The sequence below is a fragment of the Castor canadensis genome, chromosome 3 (assembly GCF_047511655.1).
Source record: "Castor canadensis chromosome 3, mCasCan1.hap1v2, whole genome shotgun sequence".
NCBI lineage: Eukaryota > Metazoa > Chordata > Mammalia > Rodentia > Castoridae > Castor > Castor canadensis.
Genome location: NC_133388.1, coordinates 70,471,083 through 70,490,511, shown reverse-complemented (window position 1 = coordinate 70,490,511; position 19,429 = coordinate 70,471,083). Strand labels below are relative to the sequence as shown.

Here is a 19,429-nt window from a genome sequence, read left to right as displayed (position 1 = left end):
GGTGGGGAGGGTCCTGAGTAGGGTGCCCCAATAGTTGTCTTAAACATTTCTAAAAACAGTTGCTTTGCTCTGAAAAACAACAAAAATCAATAATCAATTCCTATCTCAGAATTCACTTTCACTTGTCTAAATAACCTGTCAAATGCAGAGGTCAGTTTAAAAATATGCCAATGCCATTTGGACTGGGGATATAGTTCAGTGGTAAAGCTATGTGCTTAGAATGTGCAAGGCCCTGGGTTCAATCCCCAATCCCACCAAAAACCAACCAACCAACCAAACAAAAATCACCAATGCCAAACAATTAAAAGGCAATCTACAAAATATGTAATTATCAATGACACTGTAATTGGATTAGTTAATTCACAGAAAGCAAAAACACAATCTAATGAATTTTGTTTTTGCTGAAAAAAACTTGCTTTGGCAGATTTAGGTTAGATAACTAGTAAGGTTAATTTTTTTCTTCTCATCAAAGACTTAAAAACTAATTCTTTGGAAAGGTAACATGTCAATTACTGTAAGGTATGGCATCTTGCTTTGTTGAAAAGCTTGGCTTTATTTTTTTGGTGGGATTGGGGTGTGAACTCAGGGCCTCACATTTGCAAAGCAGGTACTCTACTGCTTGAGCCATACCTCCAGTCCATTTTGCTCTGGTTATTTTAGAGATTGGGTCTCACAAGATACTTGCCCAGGATGGCCTCAAACTGCTATCCTCCCAATCTGAGCCTCTGAAGTAGCCACGATTACAGGCATGAGGCACTGGTGCCCAGTTGAAAAGTTGGCTCTTAAATGCCTACTGAAACAGGACATACTATAGAAGAATTCAAGGATGTGATTTAGAGAAAGACACAGACTAGTGAAAATAGTTATCTCACTTAAAATTGTTTAAAATTACTCTCCAATTAAAGAATTAAGTTTAAGCAATACTATAGTACCAACTAAAATTAACTATGGTTAGTTTAAAACTAGTACAAAGTAAATAAAGGACAGCTGTTTAAGCAACTTCCAGAACACTTTTTTGTACCCGAATGCATGATACCTTCTCCACTGGATCATCCGAGGATTTGCATTAAAATCCATTAAATTATAAACTCTGGAAGAGCAGCCTCTTTAAAAAGTAAAAACTGACAGCATCAAAATTTGAAGCCAGGCACAGGTGGCACCCGTCTATAATCCTAACTACTTGGAGTACTGAGATCAGGAGAATCTCGGTTCAAGGCCAATCTGGGCAGAAAGTTTGCAAAACCCCATGTGAACGAACAGCTGGGCATGGTGGCATGAGCCCATCATCCTAGTTACACACAGGCTGAGATCAGGACAATGATGGTTCTAGACCAATCTGGGCAAAAAAGTTTGTGAGACCCCATCTCAATGGAAAAAAGCTGGACATGGTACATACCCCAGCAATGGTGGTTAGCGTAAAACAGGAGGATCATAGTCCAGGCTGGCCTGGGCAAAAAGCAAGACCCTATCTCCAAAATAACCAGATCAAAAGGGGTTGAGGCATGGCTCACGCTGTAGGGTGCCTACTGGGCAAGCACAGAACACTAAGTTTAAATTCTAGTATTGGAGGTGAGGGGGACAGAAAGTCAACTGGACAGGTATGGTAATGCATGTTTATAATCCTAGCACTTGGAGAGCTAGACAGGAGGTCTCAAGTTTGAGGCCATCCTGGTTGTTACATAATGAGACCCTGTCCAAAAAAAAGTCAATTTAACCTCAAAATGAAATATATGCATAAATGTATACAGTAAGAGTCTTGCTATGTTAGCTGCACTACCCCTCAGCTTTCCGAATGCTGTGATTACAAGTGTATACCACCATGCCCGGTCAAAAATCGCATTTTTATTTATGATAAACTTCATCAAAAACAAAGTACACTCTGACAATAAATTCTCTCTTACATACACACACAACCAGGCAGTTTAATAAAGCATTGTAAATACTAAAACAATATGTTAAAGTCTTTTATTTCTCACATTTAAAAAGTATATAGAGAAAGGAAGAAAAAAAATGAATCAACTCAAGTTTGTACAAGTTTACCATCAAAAATATTTCAAAATGCTTGCCTAGATTACAAGTATAATGTATGTCTAGGCTACAGACAGAAAATGTTCTCTTTACTTATATGTCGTGCTTAATTAGAATGCTTACTTGCATATATCTGTAGAATCCTGAGTTCCTAAAGCATACAGTGAAGAACCAATTCTATTGTAATCATCTGCAGCACCTGTGGGGAATTTTAACAATTTAATTATTCACTGATTTAAAAATACTGACTGAGCATTTCTCTGCAATCAGTAATATGAGGTACCCAAAGTCTAATAAAGGAATGACACAAATAACTGTAACAAAATATGATGGATGTTATATTAGAATACATAAAAACTGCTTTGGGAGCGGGAGAAGTGCATAATTCTACCTGAGCAAGTCAGGGACAAATTTACAGAATCTACAGAATGAGTTCAAGCTTGTAGGATGAGTAAATCTGGAGAGCTTCTTGGAAAGTTCCAGCAGAGGAGCACAGTTACTGGTATACCCTTGGCTGAGACTGGTCCTCTTCTATTGGAGAAGGTTGTTCTCTTTGACCATACAGCTTTAGGAAAGATGCATGGAATGGTAAGGGAGGAAGGAGACGCCTGCCTAGCTAGCCAGATTAGCCAAATCAACCCTGCCTGGTGACCAAATGGGGTGACAGATGTCACAACCAGACTGCCTTCACATCCAGAGAAGCCAATTTTTACCAGGTAGAAAGAACACAATTTGAATAAAGGCACAACATGAATAAAGGTCACGGGCCTCAAAGGGACTATCTATCTAGAGAGTATGGTACTGAAGGACTGACAGGTGAGCAAATGGAATTAAAGATGGAAAAACTGGAAGCATCTTGGGAAAAAAGGGTCTTGAAGTCATCCATGACAGAGTGGATTTGAGTTTGTGAAAATGGATGTTATTAAGCATTTTTAAGTCATACTAGTGGTAAAATTTATTTGTTGTGGGGCAGTACTGGGGTTTGAACTCAGGGCCTCACACTTGCAAGGCAGAAGTTCTACCACTTGCATCATTCTGCCAGCCCAGTAGTGGCAAAATTGACTTGAGAAGGATTTTAGATTAAAAAAACTGATGCCTGAAGTAAATACTAGAAGAAAGACATAAATGGCAGGGCAAACGAACAGGAAACTTGGAATAATCTGGTAATAGATACTGAGTGTGAGGATTAAGATAGTGATAATAGTGGATCAGAGAAGTGAGGACAAAGCTGAACTAAATTTAGGAAGAGCAGTAGATAGTAATTAGTGACAGCAGATCTCACGTGGGAAGGGAAGTTACGAAGCTTAAGAAATTAGATGATTGGTAGCACCATTACCCTCAGATGCTACTCAACTTTAGCATAACACTATTCTTGGGGTTTATACACCACAGGGTAACTCACCTGTTGAAAGAAGAGTTTAATGAATGGTTTCAGAAAAACAATGTATCACGCAATAGTCAAGAAAATGGACCTGAGGCTGGGCATCGGTGGTTCTTGCCTATAATCTTAGCTACTCAGGAGGCAGAGATTGAGAAAATCATGGTTCAAAGCCAGCCTCTGGCAATTAGTTCTCTATATCAAAAAAACCCACCACAAGAAATGGCTGGCAGAGTGGCTCAAGTGGTAAGAGGCCTGCCTAGCAAGTATGAAGCCCTGAGTTCAAAAACAAAAAACAAAACAAAACAAAAACCAAACAAACAAAAAAAGAGAATGATACTTGCAACCACAACCTGGGATCCAGGATCAGCTTCCCAACCAGCTACGGACTGGAGGTGTGACTCAAGCGGAAGAGCGCCTGGCTTACAAGCACCAAACCCTGAGTTCAAAACCCCAGTCCTACCAAAAACAAAACAAAAAACCATCCTAGCCAGATATGTGACCTTGAGCATATCACTTAGCCTCTCTGTGCCTCAGTTTCCTCACCTGGAAATGGGGATAACAATGGTACCCACATCATAATAATTATGTGGAGGGTTAAATGAGTTGAAAAATGTTACCACGTAGTTGGCACATAAATTACATACTACATAATAAAACTGTGTATAGTACTCACTAATGTTTGCTATTATTAACAAACTCCAAGATGCTTTGTATGAAATTCCCATCTATACTAGTATTTTAATACTCATTAGTTCCTTATCAAAACAGTAATCCTAGCCTCCTGGTGCTTATCACAGGCTGTGTTCTTATACTAACTGTATAGAAAGAGGAGGCAAAGTAAACCTACCCCATATACACCTCAGCCCAGATCCTGTGCCTGGTCTGTACTGTGAATGGGGAGACATGGAGTAGAAGAAAAAAGGGCTGAGGCCATGGCTCAAGTGGGAGAGTGCCTGCCTCGCAAGCATGAGTCCCTGAGTTCAAACCCCAGTACCACCAAAAAAAAAAAAAAGAAAAAAACACCAAAAAAACCCCCAGTAATCCTTGTATTTACTTATGTTGCAGAAAGTTACATTCAACTAACAAGGTTGAAATTTAGTGAATATTTACTATTTACTTATTGTTACTTAAACAATCTATTCTGATATCATTTATAAAGAAACTTTGAAAAACTTCAGACTCTGAATGGTAATTTCTACATGTGAGATTCTTCACTATAACATAAACCTAAAAATTTAACTTAAAAAATAATGGGCTGAGGGTATGGCTCAAATGGTAGAGCACCTGCCTAGCAAGTATGAGGCCCTGAGTTAAAACCCTATAGTACCCCAAATTTTTATATAAGTAAATATATATACCTTTTTTTTGGGGGGGGGGCAGTACTGGGGCTTGAACTTGGATATTTTACAGGTAAGGTCCTGGGAATCTTTTGCCACAGAACCAAGCCTCAAACATAGTCCTTTAATTTTAGCCATTCTAACAGGTCAGTACTAGTAACTACTACTGTTAATTTTAAATCAATTAGTAAATGCTTAAAATTTTGGTTTTACTTTATAATTATTATTTTTATTATTTATTTCTTTTGATGGACTGCAGTTTGAATTCAGGTCTTCTAGATTACAAAGCAGGTCCTCTACCACATGAGCCACACCTCCAGACTATGGCAGTCCTAGCCAGATCAATCAGGTAAGAAATAAAGGACATCTAAACTGGAAAAAAAGTTCAACTGTGTCTGCAGGTAACAAGATCATGTATACATAGAAAACTCCAAAGACTCGCCAGGTATGGTGATACATACCATGCCTGTTATCCTAGCTCTTAGAAGTCTAAGGCAGGAGGATCCCAAGTTCCAGACCAGCCTGGGATATACAGTGAGACCCTGCTTCAAGGAAAAAATAAACTAAAAAGATAAATCTCCCTACGAATGGGGATGAAGCTCAGGTGTAGACTGTTTGCCTAGTGTACACAAGGCCTCGCGTTTGATTCCCCTGCACTGAAAAAGGAAAGAAGAAAGAAAACCCCAAAGACTCCACCAAAAACTATTAGAAGGAATGAATGAATTCAGCAAGATTGTAGGATATAAAATCAGTATACAAAAATCAGTAGGGTTACTATATATGCCAATAAATTAAGTGAATCAGAAAAACAGTAATTTTATAATAACTGAGAAAAATACCTATGAATAGATTTAACCAAAGAGGTCCAAGATTTCATAATAAAAATGATAAAACGCTGATGAAAGAAACTGAAGAGGAAACAAGAAAATGGAAAGACAAACTATGTTCATGGAATGAAAGAATCAAGATTGCTAAAATGAGGGCTGGGATGTAGCTCGGTGGTACAGCACTTGCCTAGCATGCGTTGAGGCCCTGGGTTCAATCCCAGCACCAAAAAAGACAAGACAAAAAAAAAAAAAGATTGCTAAAATGGTCATACCATCCAAAGTATCTACAGAATCAATGCAATTATTATGAAACCGCAAACAGCATTCTTCACAGAACTAGGAAAAAATCCTAAAAGTTTTATGTGTCAAAATCACATACACATTCACGCATGTGCGCATGCTCACACACAAAAAACAAAAGAAATAACCAGCCAATGCTATTTTGAGCAATAAGAACTAAGCAGAAGTAGGAGTTACCACACTACCTGTCTTCAAAATGTACTATAAAATTATTACAAAGTAATAATTTAAAAAGTGTGTTAAGGGGCTGGTGGAGTGGCTTAAAGTGGTAGAGCACCTGCCTAGTAACTGAGGCCTTGAGTTCAAGATCCAGTACTGCCAAAAAAAAAAAAAAAAGTCAACTAAGAATTGTCAAAAAATTGTGGTATTGGCATAAATACAGACACAGAGACCAACAGAACAGTGTAGAAAGCCTAGGTGTAAACCCTCACATGTATAGCCAACTGGTTTTCAACAAAAGTGCTAAGAAGGTGCACTGAAGAAAGGTCAGTCTTTGTTAAACAAATGGTGCTAGAAACTCAATATTCATATGCAACCTCAACCTCTCACTATAACAAAAAATCAACTCCAAGTGGATTTAAGATCTTAATATAAGATCTGAAACTATTACAGGAAAACACTGGAAGATACAGGCAATAGGCAATCATTTTCTGAGAAGGACTATAATTGCCCAGAAAATAAGAGCAAGAATTGACAAATGGGACTGCATCAAATTAAAAAGTTTATACACCATCAAAGGAAACAGTTATGAGAAGCAAAACACAACACATATAATGGGAGAAAATCTTTACAAGCTATTCCATAGATAAAGGATTAATATCCAGAATATACACAGCAAAAGAACAAATAATCCAATTAATAAATTGGCAAATGAACTGAACAGACCATTCTAAGAAGTACATAAGAAATGGCTAATAAATACATGAAATGTTCTACATCCCTAGCCATAAAGGAAATGCAAATCAAAACCAGAATGGCTACTGTCAAGAAAACAACACAGGCTGGTGGAGTGCCTCAAGTGGTAGAGCACCTGACTAGTAAGCCTGAGGCCCTAAATTCAAACCCCAGTACTGAAAAAAAAAGAAAACAACAAATGTTGGCAAGGATGCAGGGAAAAAGAAACCCTCACATGCTGTTGGTGGGAATGTAAACTAGTATAACCATTATGAAATCAGTATGGAGGTTCCTCAAGAAACTAAAATAAACCTATCTTATTACCCTACCATGCCTCTCTTGGAGTATAATCACTCAAAATAAAAGAGAGATGCCTGCAAACCCACGTTTATTACAGCTCTGTTCACAATAGCCACGGTGTAGAATCAGCTGGAGTGTCAACAACCGAGGACTAGATAAAGAAAATATGGCATATACCATGGAGTATTACTCTGTCATAAAGAAAAATGAAATGATGTCATTTTCAGGAAAATGAATAGAACCGGAGGTCATCATGCCGAACAAGATAAGCCAAGCTCAGAAAGACAAGCCATCTTTGGAATCTAGATCCAAAGTGATGATGATATTAATAAAGGGACATGAATGTAAAAGTGTGACTGTCAGAGAAGATCATTGGGAGAGGGGAAGGAGGGAAGGAAAGGATACTTAGGAGTGAAGAGAATCAAAATATGTTAAATCTATATGAAGACGGCATAATAAAACCCACCAAATACTGTTTGAAAAAGAGGGAGTATGGGAATATAAAAGAGGAAGTGAACATATTCAAAGTACACTGAATCGATGGAATTATCACACGAAACCCTCTTATACTATTAATGTAGGCTAACTAAAAAACAACAAAAAACACTAGAGAATGTAGTAACAAAAAAGGAAAAACCTGATTTGAAAATGAACAACATGAGCCCCAATGACTCACTTCTGTAATCCTAGTTACTTGGCAGGCAGAGATAAGGAGGATAATGGTTTGAGGCCAGTTTGAGCAAACAGTTTGCAAGAGTACATCTCCAAAATAATCAGACCAAAATGGACAGGAGGTGCGGCTCAACTGGTAGAGCACCTGCTTTGCAAACTCAAAACCTGACTTCAAACCTCAGGTCCACCAAAAAAAAAAAAAGAAAACAAAAGTCAGATTCTGCCTTAAGTCTTTTTGCAGTTCTAGGGTTTGAACTCAGGGACTCACCCTTGGTTAGGCAAGCATTCTACCACTTGAGTCACCACCAGCCTTTTTTTGTGTTGAGTATTTTTGAGATAGGGACTTGCTTTTTTTTTTGGTCCAGGCTGACTTGGAACCACAAACCTTCTGATCACTACCTCCCAAGTAGCTAGGATTATAGGTGTGAGTCTTAAGTTTAATGGTTTACTAACTTCAGGGTTCTTTAAAAGCTCTTAATAAAAAGGTGTGGCTCAAGCAGTAGAGTGCACCAGCTTTGCAAGAATGAAGCCCTGAGTTCAAACCCCATTAGAGCAAAAAAAAAAAAAAAGGTTCAATGGCCAGTCCCATGCCTCCCCAAAAGGCAACAGACATTTCTCAAGATAAGACATACAAATAGCTAACAGGAATATGAAAAGTGCTCAAGATTACTACTTAGCAAGGAAATGCAAAAGCAAAACCACAATGAATCACTAGAGAGGCTGAAGCAGGAATATCACAAGCTCAAGGCCAGCTTAACCTACAAAGCAAGTTTGAGGCCACCTTGGCTACACAGGGAAACCTTCTCTAAAAACCCAAAAAACCCAAAACAGCAGGTGCTGGTGGCTCATGCTTGTAATTCTAACTACCCAGGAGGCAGAAATGAGGAAGATTGTGGTTCAAAGCCAGCCTGGGCAAACAGTTTAAGAGACCCTATCTTGAAAAAATCCATCACAAAAAAGGGCTGGTGCAGTGCCTCAAGGTGTAGGCCCTGAGTTCAAGCTCCAGTACTGAAACGAAAAAAACAAAACAAAACCACAAAGAAAACAGAAATAAGAAATGTAAGCAACCTAAATGTCTATTGATTGATGAATGAAGAAAATATAGTACAAAAAAAGGAAATACAGTACATATAAAGGGATACTGCACAGCCATTTTAAAAAAAAAGAGAGAGAATGAAATTCTGTTATTTAAAACAACATGAATGAAATGTGGAGATATGGAGATTATTCTGTTAACTGAAATAAAGCCAGGCAGAGAAATCAAGTACCATATGATCTCACTCATGCAGAAGCTAAACAAGTTGACATCACAGGAAGTAAAAAGACCAGCATGGTGGCTCACACCTATAATTCTAGCCACATAGGAGCAGAGAATGGGAGACTGCAGTTCAAAGCCAGCATGTACAAAAAGTTAGTGAGACGCTATCTCAATCAAACAAGCCAGGTGTAACGCCTCACACCTGTAATCCCCAGTTACTCAGGAGGTATAGGTGGGAGGATTGTGATCCTAGACTGGCTCCAAGATACTACCTGAAAAATAAATTAAAGCAAAAAGGTCTGTGGGTGTAGCTCAAGTGATAAGAGTGCCTCCTAGCAAACAGGAGGCACTGAGTTCAAAACCCTAGTACCACCACCACCTCTAGTAGTTACTAGAGGCTGAGGAGAGTAGAGGAAAAAGAGTGATGATGAAGTTGATGAATTGAGTACTAAGTTCCAGGTGGGAGCAAGAAGTCTATCATGCTACTAAAGATAACAATAATACGCTGTACATCTGAAACACCTAGACAAGACTCTGAGTTTCTACCATAAAGAGATGACAAATGAAAATAATAACAATGACTACTCTTACTGTAACGATGTGGAACAACTGGAACTGTCATGGCAGTGCTGGTGAAATGCAAAATGGTATAATCATTATGGAAAAAAGTTGTGCAATTTCCTAAAAAATTAAATATGCCTTTAGTCATTCCACTTCTAGGTATTTCCCAAGAGAAATGACAGTGTATGTCCATACAAAGAGTTATATACAAGTGGCTCCTGTCAGCTTTATTAGTAAAAGCCGCAAGCTAGAAAACAACCCAAATGTCCACCTATAGTTGAATGTACATATAACTTCACTGGTATATCCACACCACAGAATTGCACTTAGCAAAAGAAGAAGCTGAGGTAGGAGGATCTGAGCTCAAGACCATCCTGGGACACAGAACAAGACCCAGACAAAAAAACAAAGGCTCTAGGATCTAGGCTTCACAGACCAGTTTGAGAACTACTGATCTAATATGTCAACTTTATAATTATTCCACCAAAAAATGTAAGCTTTAGCCATGAAAAATCTTACTTTTGTGGGATCTTGTCATCCTATCAGATTTAGCAGATGCGTCCTTAACTCGGTTGTGATATTCTAAAAGGAATGTTCGTTCATGCTCAAAGAAATCATCTACATCCTATAAGATCAAAAGAAAACATAAGCTTTTTTTCATTTATTTGTTTTAGCACAGTATGTAAATTATTTTCACCTTATGTCATCATTATAAACATAAAAAGATCATTAGGAAAACAACATAACTATCCTCTAAAAATCAGGTGCTATATTCATTTCATCAACACACAAGACTCTTTACAGAAATGCAGTGCTAGCTATCAAGTAAGAAACAGATGGTTATATTATCCTGAAACATGCTCGTAATTGTGCCCTGCTTGTACAAACATACCACTGATACCCATGGGGCTCATCAGTGGCTTTTATGTAAAAATAAAAAAGAAGAAATTCTGTTATCTAGAAGTGAAAATCTATTTTTCTTGGTCTAATATGCATTCTTTGGGCCATTAAGAGACTGCCTGGCCTTAGTCATCAGGGCAGTCATCCTGATTGCTCTGGGAAACCTAGCCAAATTAGCTAACTGAGAGCAATATGGTACAATTAATACCACTTCCTTCCATTTAAAAAAAAAAAAAAGCTAGATATATATTAAACTTTATTAATAGTACTTTCTCCCTTTCTAAACCAGCAACCACAACTGGAAAAGCATCAACTGACATGATGTAATTTGAGAACTACATAATTGAACCCAAGCAGCAAGTATTAAAGTTAGTACTAACAAAATGTCATTTAAAATCTTCAATTCATATGTATTAATGTTCTTAACTGTTAAAACTGGGATAAATCTAACTTGCAGGGTCACACTAAAGTTAAATTAGTAAACATGGGCTAGCCATCAACACATTATACGTGTTCAAAAATGTTCTCCCTAGGCTGGTGGAGTGGCTCAAGTGGTAATGCGCTTACCTAGCAAGCACAAGGCCCTGAGTTTAGCCCCCAGTACCACTTCCAGAAAGTTCTTACTTATAATATCATATTCAACATAGTAATTTACACTTAAGAGCTAAGAAAAATGTTTAATATTCATGCATAAGCAGTATCAAAATGGAAGTAGACTGAGTCCTCATTGGAAAGCAGCCATGCATTTACATTGTCAATATAATCAATTGACTTACTTCTGAAAAAATCAGAGAATAAATCAAATAAGTAATACTGCACACCAAGTTTTATTGTTGATATACTTGTAAACACAGGCAATGACAAAAAACCATTATTTATCTTCCTTAATATTTGCCTGATGATGTAATACAAATATTTCTTTCCTATTTTACTGATGAATCTTCAGATAAATCAATTCTTGTACCATTTAAAAAATATTAAGAAAAATAAGGTATTTGGTAAATAATTAACTTTGTAAGTATCTGTCACATATATTATCTCAATATTTCCAACAATTCTGTGAGCTAGGTGATATTATGAACCCTACTTTAAAAAATGGAAAGACAGATTCAGAAAAAGAAACTTATCCGAAGATCATAGAGTTATTAGGAAACACCACCAAAACCTCAACTGAATCTTCTAACACCAAATCTGAACCTAGTTCTTCTTCTAACACTTGCAAGGCTAAGGTAAAGGCAGGTGTGCAAACAAGGCAGCTCATCTGCTTGCCTCACCCTGAAGCTCTGTCTATCTAGCACTCAGAAGGACCTTTTGTGCATGAGCTTAAACATTCCATCTGCACAGACCTTTTCGCAACCTCCACTCCACCCAGTTGCCCCATGGTCACCCCTTGACCAACTATGGAACACAGTCAGGGAAGATGTCCATGCAGGATCTGGAAGAAGGCCTGGGATTTGGGCAGGGAAATAAGGGGTCTAGATATCTAGAACATAGTCTTGTTTGAAAGGCATGGGCTCCATGTGGGTTAATCCCCTTGGACTGTAGATTTCTCACCCCTTGGAGAATGGATCAGAGCAAGAGGTAGAATTTCTTAGAACTAAGGGTTTCACTGTCCAAACTTTTCCTTTCTGTAATTCTGTGCACCTGAAATTTCAATCTATTTCCCTCTTAAAGGCAAATTCTCAGACAATGACACTGTTAATCAAATAAAAATCTTACCTTTACACCTGAAACAATTACTCCATCTGCTGATTTAACCATGTTTTTAAAGAAATCTTCGAGTTTTTCTTTTTTATTTTTTCCTCTCACACTCAACTGAAAGAAAGGTAATTTAAGTCAGCCCCAGACAAGTGAAAATTTCCAAGCTTATCTGATAATTCTGTTGCAAGTAGCTCACTCATCTTGCTTTGTCGACACTGTTATATACTTTAATGACAACTTAAAACTTAATTTAGGAGTTCCTTCAAGCATATGAAATTTATTGGAGTATAACAAACCATTATACGATCCTGCAGTATCTCTCTACAAATACATTCTGCAAACTCTTCACTATGAACTCATCTGCATATCACCTTTTGTCCTGTACTATACAAGGGACCCAAAAGATGACTTTGAAAGACATGAGTGGATACTCAAGGGCAAAACTGAAAAGCAGCTAACCCTCTGACTCCCAACACTTGCAGTATCAGGGTGGCCCATGAAGCAACATTCCATGTTATTTCCTGATGTGGGCTTTAATGCCTACATGACTGTAACCATCTTGAGTCGTAACTGCCATAACTGATCCAGCATAACCCCCATTGATTTCTCCTGCATAGTTTCTTAGCAAACTATACATAAATAAAACTGTAAGAGTGGGCATATGGCTCTAGGAATGTGTCTGACTCTATTATTAGCTTAAGATAAACTAAGGTACATTCCAGCTAAAACAAAATCACTTTTTATCCTAACCCCTATCCATGCCACTCCCTCTGATCCAAACTGTGGGTATCCAACTGCCCTTGCTGCACCCAGGACCATGCTTCTTTCAGTAAATCCCCAAATACAATGTACTTTGCTTAACTGTAGATCTGTCTGTCTCCAACTGGAGACATGGCTCAAATGGTAGAGTGTCTGTTTAGAAAGTTTGAGGCCCCAAGTTCAAATCCCAGTACTACAACAACAAAGGTAACACAGATGACACCTTCTTGTTCTGTCCTTGGATCAGTCTGGGTTTGAACTCAGGTCTTGCATTTGCTAAGCAAGCACCATACCACATGAGTCACACCCCCAGCCCCTGAAACTTTTCAAGTATCATGTTGGTCTTGAAAAAGTTTTAGCCTCTTGGAATGGCAGAGTGGCTCAAGTAGTGGAGTGCTGCCTACCAAGCATGAAGTCCTGAGTTCAAAACCCCAGTATGGAAGAAAGAAAAAAAGTTTTGGACTTTGGATTAGAGATGCTCAACCTGCAACATGACTTACCACCATTGCTTTAATTAATATACTCAAGTCCTGCTGAAAACTGGGCACTGGTGGCTCACACCTGTAATCCTAGCTACTCAGGAGGCAGAGATCAGGAGGATTACAGTTTGAATACAGCCCAGGCAATACAGCCCAGACCCAATCTCAAAAAAACCCTTCTCAAAAAAGGGCTGGTGGAGTGGCTCAAGGTGAAAGCCCTGAGCTCACTCCCCAGTACCACCAAAAAAAGAAGAAAAAAAGTCCAATTGAAATGCTGCTTTACTAGTGAAAATGTGCCACTTTAAATTGCCTTGAAAAATAAAACATTCTAAAAAAGGCCCGATGTTTTTTCTCCCCCACTTTGGAGATGCTGGGATTTTAATTTAGGGGCTGAATGTTTGCTAAGCAAGCATTCTACCTCTTGAGCCACAACTCTAGTCCTTTTTTTGTGTTGGGTATTTCTGAGACAGGATCTCAAGAACTATTTGCCTGGGCTGGCTAACTTTGATCCTCTTTATCTCTGCCTCAGCTACTCAGCTAGGATTACAGGAGTGAGGACTGGCACCTGAGCCTGAAGTTTTTCTAACTACTCCCTGCCTTTTCCAATGACTCTAAAAGGAAATCTCCATAACTGCTTCTGTCAAATTTTTTTTTTCAATCCTTGTGCTGGGTGGGGGTACACTGTTGCATTTGGAAAAGTTCTTACAATATATCAAATTATATTATACTTGACTCCTTCCACCCCACCTCCCAAGCTTTTGTGAATTTGATACTCACATCTTGATTATATTCCAAGAAGACATGGAAATTTAAATCTTTTCTCAAAATAGGATGTGCTGCCACACGACATAGGAACACTTCATGCATTGCCACTGTCTTCTTGAATATAGCCAAATATTCACTAGAAACAACACACAAAATTAAAAGTAAAAAACTGTTATCAACTAGAAAGTTATTTTCAATGAATTTTTTCAGCAAATACTCTGGATTATTCTAAATGCAAAATTAGAAATACAAAGATGCAATTCATATAAACAAAGATTTACATGAAATGTGTGTATATATATATATATAAAACACAGCTCAGAAAAAGACTAGTTAATAGTATTTATTACATCTAAATGTTAACAACCTCAAATTTTAAACTTTTCTTACTATGCAAGTTGAAGCTGGGATGTCTTAGCTCTAGAGAAATTATTTTACATAACATCAATAAATTTCTAAATAATCACTGTTTTTAAACACATTAGTACAAATATCAAAACCCAAGTCTCAGTAAGCATGTTTTCAATGTTAATAATTATTTTCACCCAATGCAAGAAACACCATAGACTTTTTAAAAAAAAATATACGTTTACTATTTTAATATCATCAATGGATCCCAGCAATTATGTAGTAAGTAATACATGTCAGCTTGAGATGGGAAAAAACCTCAAGGAAAAGGCCCAATATTCTTGCTTCAACTACAGGCAAGAAGGATAAGTTTTACATACCAGGAAACCAGCAGGATCAATGTTGGGAGAAGTTTGATCTCTGTGAGGGTAGTCATTCAGTGAAGACAAAAAAGAAGGATGCAGAGGATGGAGGTAGCAGTAGAATAAACCCAAGGTTCTCTGATATCCAACCCCTAACCAGACCATAAAAGAATCATGATCAGGGCCACTGGAAAATCACAGACTTCCATATTAATGTGCTCTGCTAATTTCCAGTTTTCAGTCTTACAAACTTTTTAAGAATGTATTTGTTTGCTATCATACTAGTGCTTGCACCCCACACTGACAGCATTCTTAAAAATCTGTCACTTTACCCTTTGACAAAGACATACTTTGCAAATTTATCTTTTCAAAAGAGTTTATTTAGCATTCTGAAGAGAAGTCTAGTAGCAGTGTGAATATATGCTTGAAAACTAAACTAAGGGTAAGAGAAGTGACAATAATGCAAGAAAAATGATTTCCTTATACAAATCTCAAAATACAGACACATCCAAAATTCAAATGTTTAATAAGAAAGGAGAAAGTCTGTATTTTCAGCATATATGCTAAAAATGGAAAATAAAATATTGCCAAGTGTTCAAGGATTTAATACATTTCTAGTATATATGAAACTAGTAGTCGCTCAATGAAAAACAATTCTTAACTATTCTTTCATTACTTTGCTCTCATTATTTTCCTTTTGGCCAGAAGCTACAGATACAGACAAGAAAGGGGACATATATTTCTTTAACAAAAAAAAAACATGCAAAGTGTTGCTTGGTACATTCTTCTATAATAAATATTAAGTTTAACTAGTATGCACATGTTGAACAAAAAGAACAAACTAGGTGGTAATGACTGAGGCCTTACAGTTAAAAACAATTTACGTTTTGCTCTAAAGTCATGGTCCCTTTTCTGTTTTTTTTTTTTTTTTTGCAAGCTTTTGAATCCTTGGTTTTTCAATTTGCGGAGTCTATTTAAAACAATAAAGAACTTTACAATGGAGACAATTACTCTATAATTTTCCATAGGCTCTGATCATGATAATTTACTCTAGTTGTATGAGTTAAACCTGTATCTTTCAGAAACAGTCACTACAGTGAAATGGTTAAAAGAATGAGCTATCAGAGAGCACAATTAACAAAAGCATCAACAAAAAACACCACATACGCTTCCAGCTCCTGTTTCATCTTTGTGAATTCCTCCTTTGTCATTGACCCTTCTCCTTCTCCAAGCTTCTGTAGTTTTTCCCTTGAAGCATCAAAATCAGGTCTTGGTGGTGCTGGCGGAATCTATACAAAACCAAATCACTAATTTTAAGGGACTATTTCATTATTTCAGCACCACTACCACCATGAAAGACTGTGTGGTCAAGGGAGGGGTGAGGATAGGTAAGACACCTAAAAAATTAACTAGCATTTGTTGCCCTTAACGCAGAGAAACTAAAGCAGATACCTTAAAGCAACTGAAGCCAATAGGAAAAGGGGAACAGGTACTAGAGAAAAGGTGAGATCAAAAACAATTAACCTAGAAGGTAACACCCACACACAGGAAATCAATGTGAGTCAATACCCTGTATAGCTATCCTTATCTCAACCAGCAAAAACCCTTGCCCCTTCCTGTTACTGCTTATACTCTCTCTACAACAAAATTAGAAATAAGGGCAAAATAGTTTCTGCTGGGTATTGAGGGGGTGGGGGGGAGAGGGAGGGGGTGGAGTGGGTGGTAAGGGAGGGGGTGGGGGCAGGGGGGAGAAATGAACCAAGCCTTGTATGCACATATGAATAATAAAAGAAAAAGAAAAGAAAAAAGACTGTGTGGTGAATAAACTAAGCACCAGAAACACCCAAATTCAGATTAGAGAAATTCACTAGTTCTAGAAATTAAGATTACTCAGGTCCTATAAACCAGAGAAGAAATACAGCATAACACTACCTTTCTGACATTAAAATAGTTCTCAAATGTCAATCTGTAGGTTCCTACATGTACACTAAGCTTTGACTATAGACAGCATAAATATATATATAATAAATATGCATACCATTTTTCAAAAGTATGTAAAGGGTATGACTAAATACAAATGTATTTTTTAAATTAATAAGTTCATAATAGCTTTATGCTACTGTAGTTTTTTGAATGAATAAACACTAACACTACCATACAACAAAGGATATTAAAAAGGGTCCTTGGTGGGTTGGTGGAGTGGCTCAAATGGTAGAGTGCCTGCCTAGGAAGCACGAAGTCCTGAGTTCTAACCCCAGTACTACCACCAAAAAAAAAAAAAAAAAAAAAAAAAGGCCCTAGACTGGAGAATTGTACCACAGCAGAAAGACTTTATTCTATTTATCTACAGACAGGGAATAAGCACTTGTCAGTAAAAACATAAGATCTAGAAGAGATATTTCATTCAAGGAAAGGATATAAGAAAAGAATTAACTTAGGGAACCAGTGGCTCACATGTGTAGTCCTAGCTGCTCAGGAGGCAGAAATCAGGAGGATCATGGTTCAAAGCCAGTCTGGGCAAATGGCTCATGGTGTAGGCCCTGAGTTCAAGCCCCAGAACAGCAAAAAAAAAAAAAAAAAAAAATTAACTTAGCAGGAAAGGTCTACAAGGAAGAATAATTAAGGCCAAACTAATGGCAAGATAAAGAGAGCAACTGAGATCAAAGGAAAAAAGTTAAAATAAGAATTACTGTAAAAGGTTGGGCACTGGTGGCTCATGCCTGTAATGAGACTCTTTTTTTTCCCATTATAAGATTTTTTTTATTAGGATATATTCATTATACTGGAGGGGAGGGGAAGGGACTGTCATGAGATTAATGTCTGTTTCCAGGACAGAGAGCAGGCTTATTTACTGCCTGCTATGAAAGAGCTAGATTCTCTACATTCGAGTGTTCCTTAGTGACACTGCCAACACACTGAGTGAGCCTGTTGGTGTGTAGGGTTGAGAAGCAAGGTCAATCAACACAACATGATGCTTGCTATGTGTACTCTTTCCTCTCTGACTCAGCAGTCTCATGTCCTCCATTGGCTGCCATAACACAGTAACAGGCAGGAATGTATTAACTTATCAGTAGCATAAAAGCAAATTCTGACAGACATCTCTCTAACATCAATGTCTTTTTAAAATAGCAAGTACTGCCAGGCACCAGTAGCACATACCTATAATCCTAGCTCTTCAGAGGCTGAGACAGGGAGGACTGAGGTTTGAGGTCAGCTCATGCAAGTAGTTCAAGAGACCTATCTCCAAAATAACCAGAGCAAAATAGAATGGAGGTGGGACTCAAGCAGAAGAGTGGCTGGTTTGCAAGCACAAAGCCCTGAGTTTAAATCCCATCCCACAAAAAAAGAATTACTGTAAGAAGGGGTGTGGATATGGTTTAGTGGTAGAGAGCTTCTTAGCAATGTGCATAGCCCTGGGCTCAAGCCCTACCACTGGAGGGAAAACTACTACAAGAAAAGGGTTACACTAAGGAAAGCAATAGGATCAGAAAGCATCAAGTTTAGTTTAGCACACATTCACTGAGCATCTATTACATGCCAGGCACAATGCTAAGTCTCGGATATAGAAAGAAAAATAGGATGTTCAACATGCTTTTGGGGCTGGCAGAGTGGCTCAAGCAGTAAGAGAATCTGCCTAGCAAGCATGAGGCCCTGAGTTCAAACCCCAGTACTGCCAAAAGACAAAAACAAACATGTTTTTAGTCAGTGAGGAGCATTTAGCCTATAGAAGGAAAGTAATAAAAAAGTGCCATCATACAAGGAGGTTGGGGGGAGGGGGAGGTGTAAGTGGAATGGAGAATGAAGAATGCATTACTGGTCATTCACCAAAATCTGAGCTGCAGAAAGGAAACAAATGACTGAAGAGGAGTGCTGGCCATAGGATGGAGATGGAATTGAGTGATGATTTCAGAGGAATCAAATAAAAAATTTCACAAAGCTGAGTATGGTCAACAGCTGAGGATGAATCTACCCCCTGCCCCCATTACTGGGATTTGAACACCACGCTTTGTGCTTGCTAGGCAGGTGCTCTACAACTGGAATCACACCTCTAGCCCACAACCATCTATTCTTGATAACAACATCATATGGAGCCTTCTAATTCTAAGTATCTGTCCACCTGCGGGTTCAGAGACCCTCAATTAACCCCATTACAAGCCTGTTTCAGTTCAACTAACAGTAAGAACTGAAGTTTAAATGACGGAGCGTAATACTCCCACAGCGCCAGACAAGACAACACAGGATAAAAGGTAGCAAGTCCAATGTTTTATGACTGGCAAAATAAAAAGGAAGTCATATTAGTTACTAAATACACTACACAAGACTCCAACACCTTAAGTGTATAAAATGCTCCTAGAAAATGAAACCTCCGTACTTACAATATAACCTGCATAGTCTTCATTTTCAACAAAGGAATCATGTAGCCAAATGAACTCCTCATGTTGTCGAACAACAGAAAACTCACTTTGTTTAAAATTTGGCAATGAACTCTACAAAGATAGAGAACTCTATTGAATAGAAATCACAATTACACTGAAAAGCATTTAATAAACATTTTAT

The 19,429-nt window shown here is 37.9% G+C and overlaps 1 protein-coding gene and 1 non-coding gene across 5 annotated transcripts in view; one reads left to right on the top strand and one right to left on the bottom strand.

Annotated features, from left to right (window-relative positions):
- Snx6 (sorting nexin 6) overlaps nucleotides 1-19,429 on the bottom strand; it is a 50,702-nt gene that overhangs the window by 14,951 nt on the left and 16,322 nt on the right. For all 4 annotated transcript variants that reach the window (XM_074068164.1, XM_074068163.1, XM_020159505.2 and 1 more), the window contains 6 exons: nucleotides 19,249-19,359; nucleotides 16,040-16,161; nucleotides 14,175-14,298; nucleotides 12,178-12,273; nucleotides 10,078-10,183; nucleotides 2,152-2,227 (listed from right to left, as the gene is read on the bottom strand). In XM_074068164.1, the coding sequence (XP_073924265.1) occupies nucleotides 2,152-2,227; nucleotides 10,078-10,183; nucleotides 12,178-12,273; nucleotides 14,175-14,298; nucleotides 16,040-16,161; nucleotides 19,249-19,359 (635 nt within the window). The remainder of the gene's footprint in view (nucleotides 1-2,151; nucleotides 2,228-10,077; nucleotides 10,184-12,177; nucleotides 12,274-14,174; nucleotides 14,299-16,039; nucleotides 16,162-19,248; nucleotides 19,360-19,429) is intronic.
- Nucleotides 4,185-4,316, top strand: LOC141422264 (small nucleolar RNA SNORA51). The gene has a single exon (XR_012446858.1). It is a non-coding gene; the product is annotated as a small nucleolar RNA SNORA51 (small nucleolar RNA).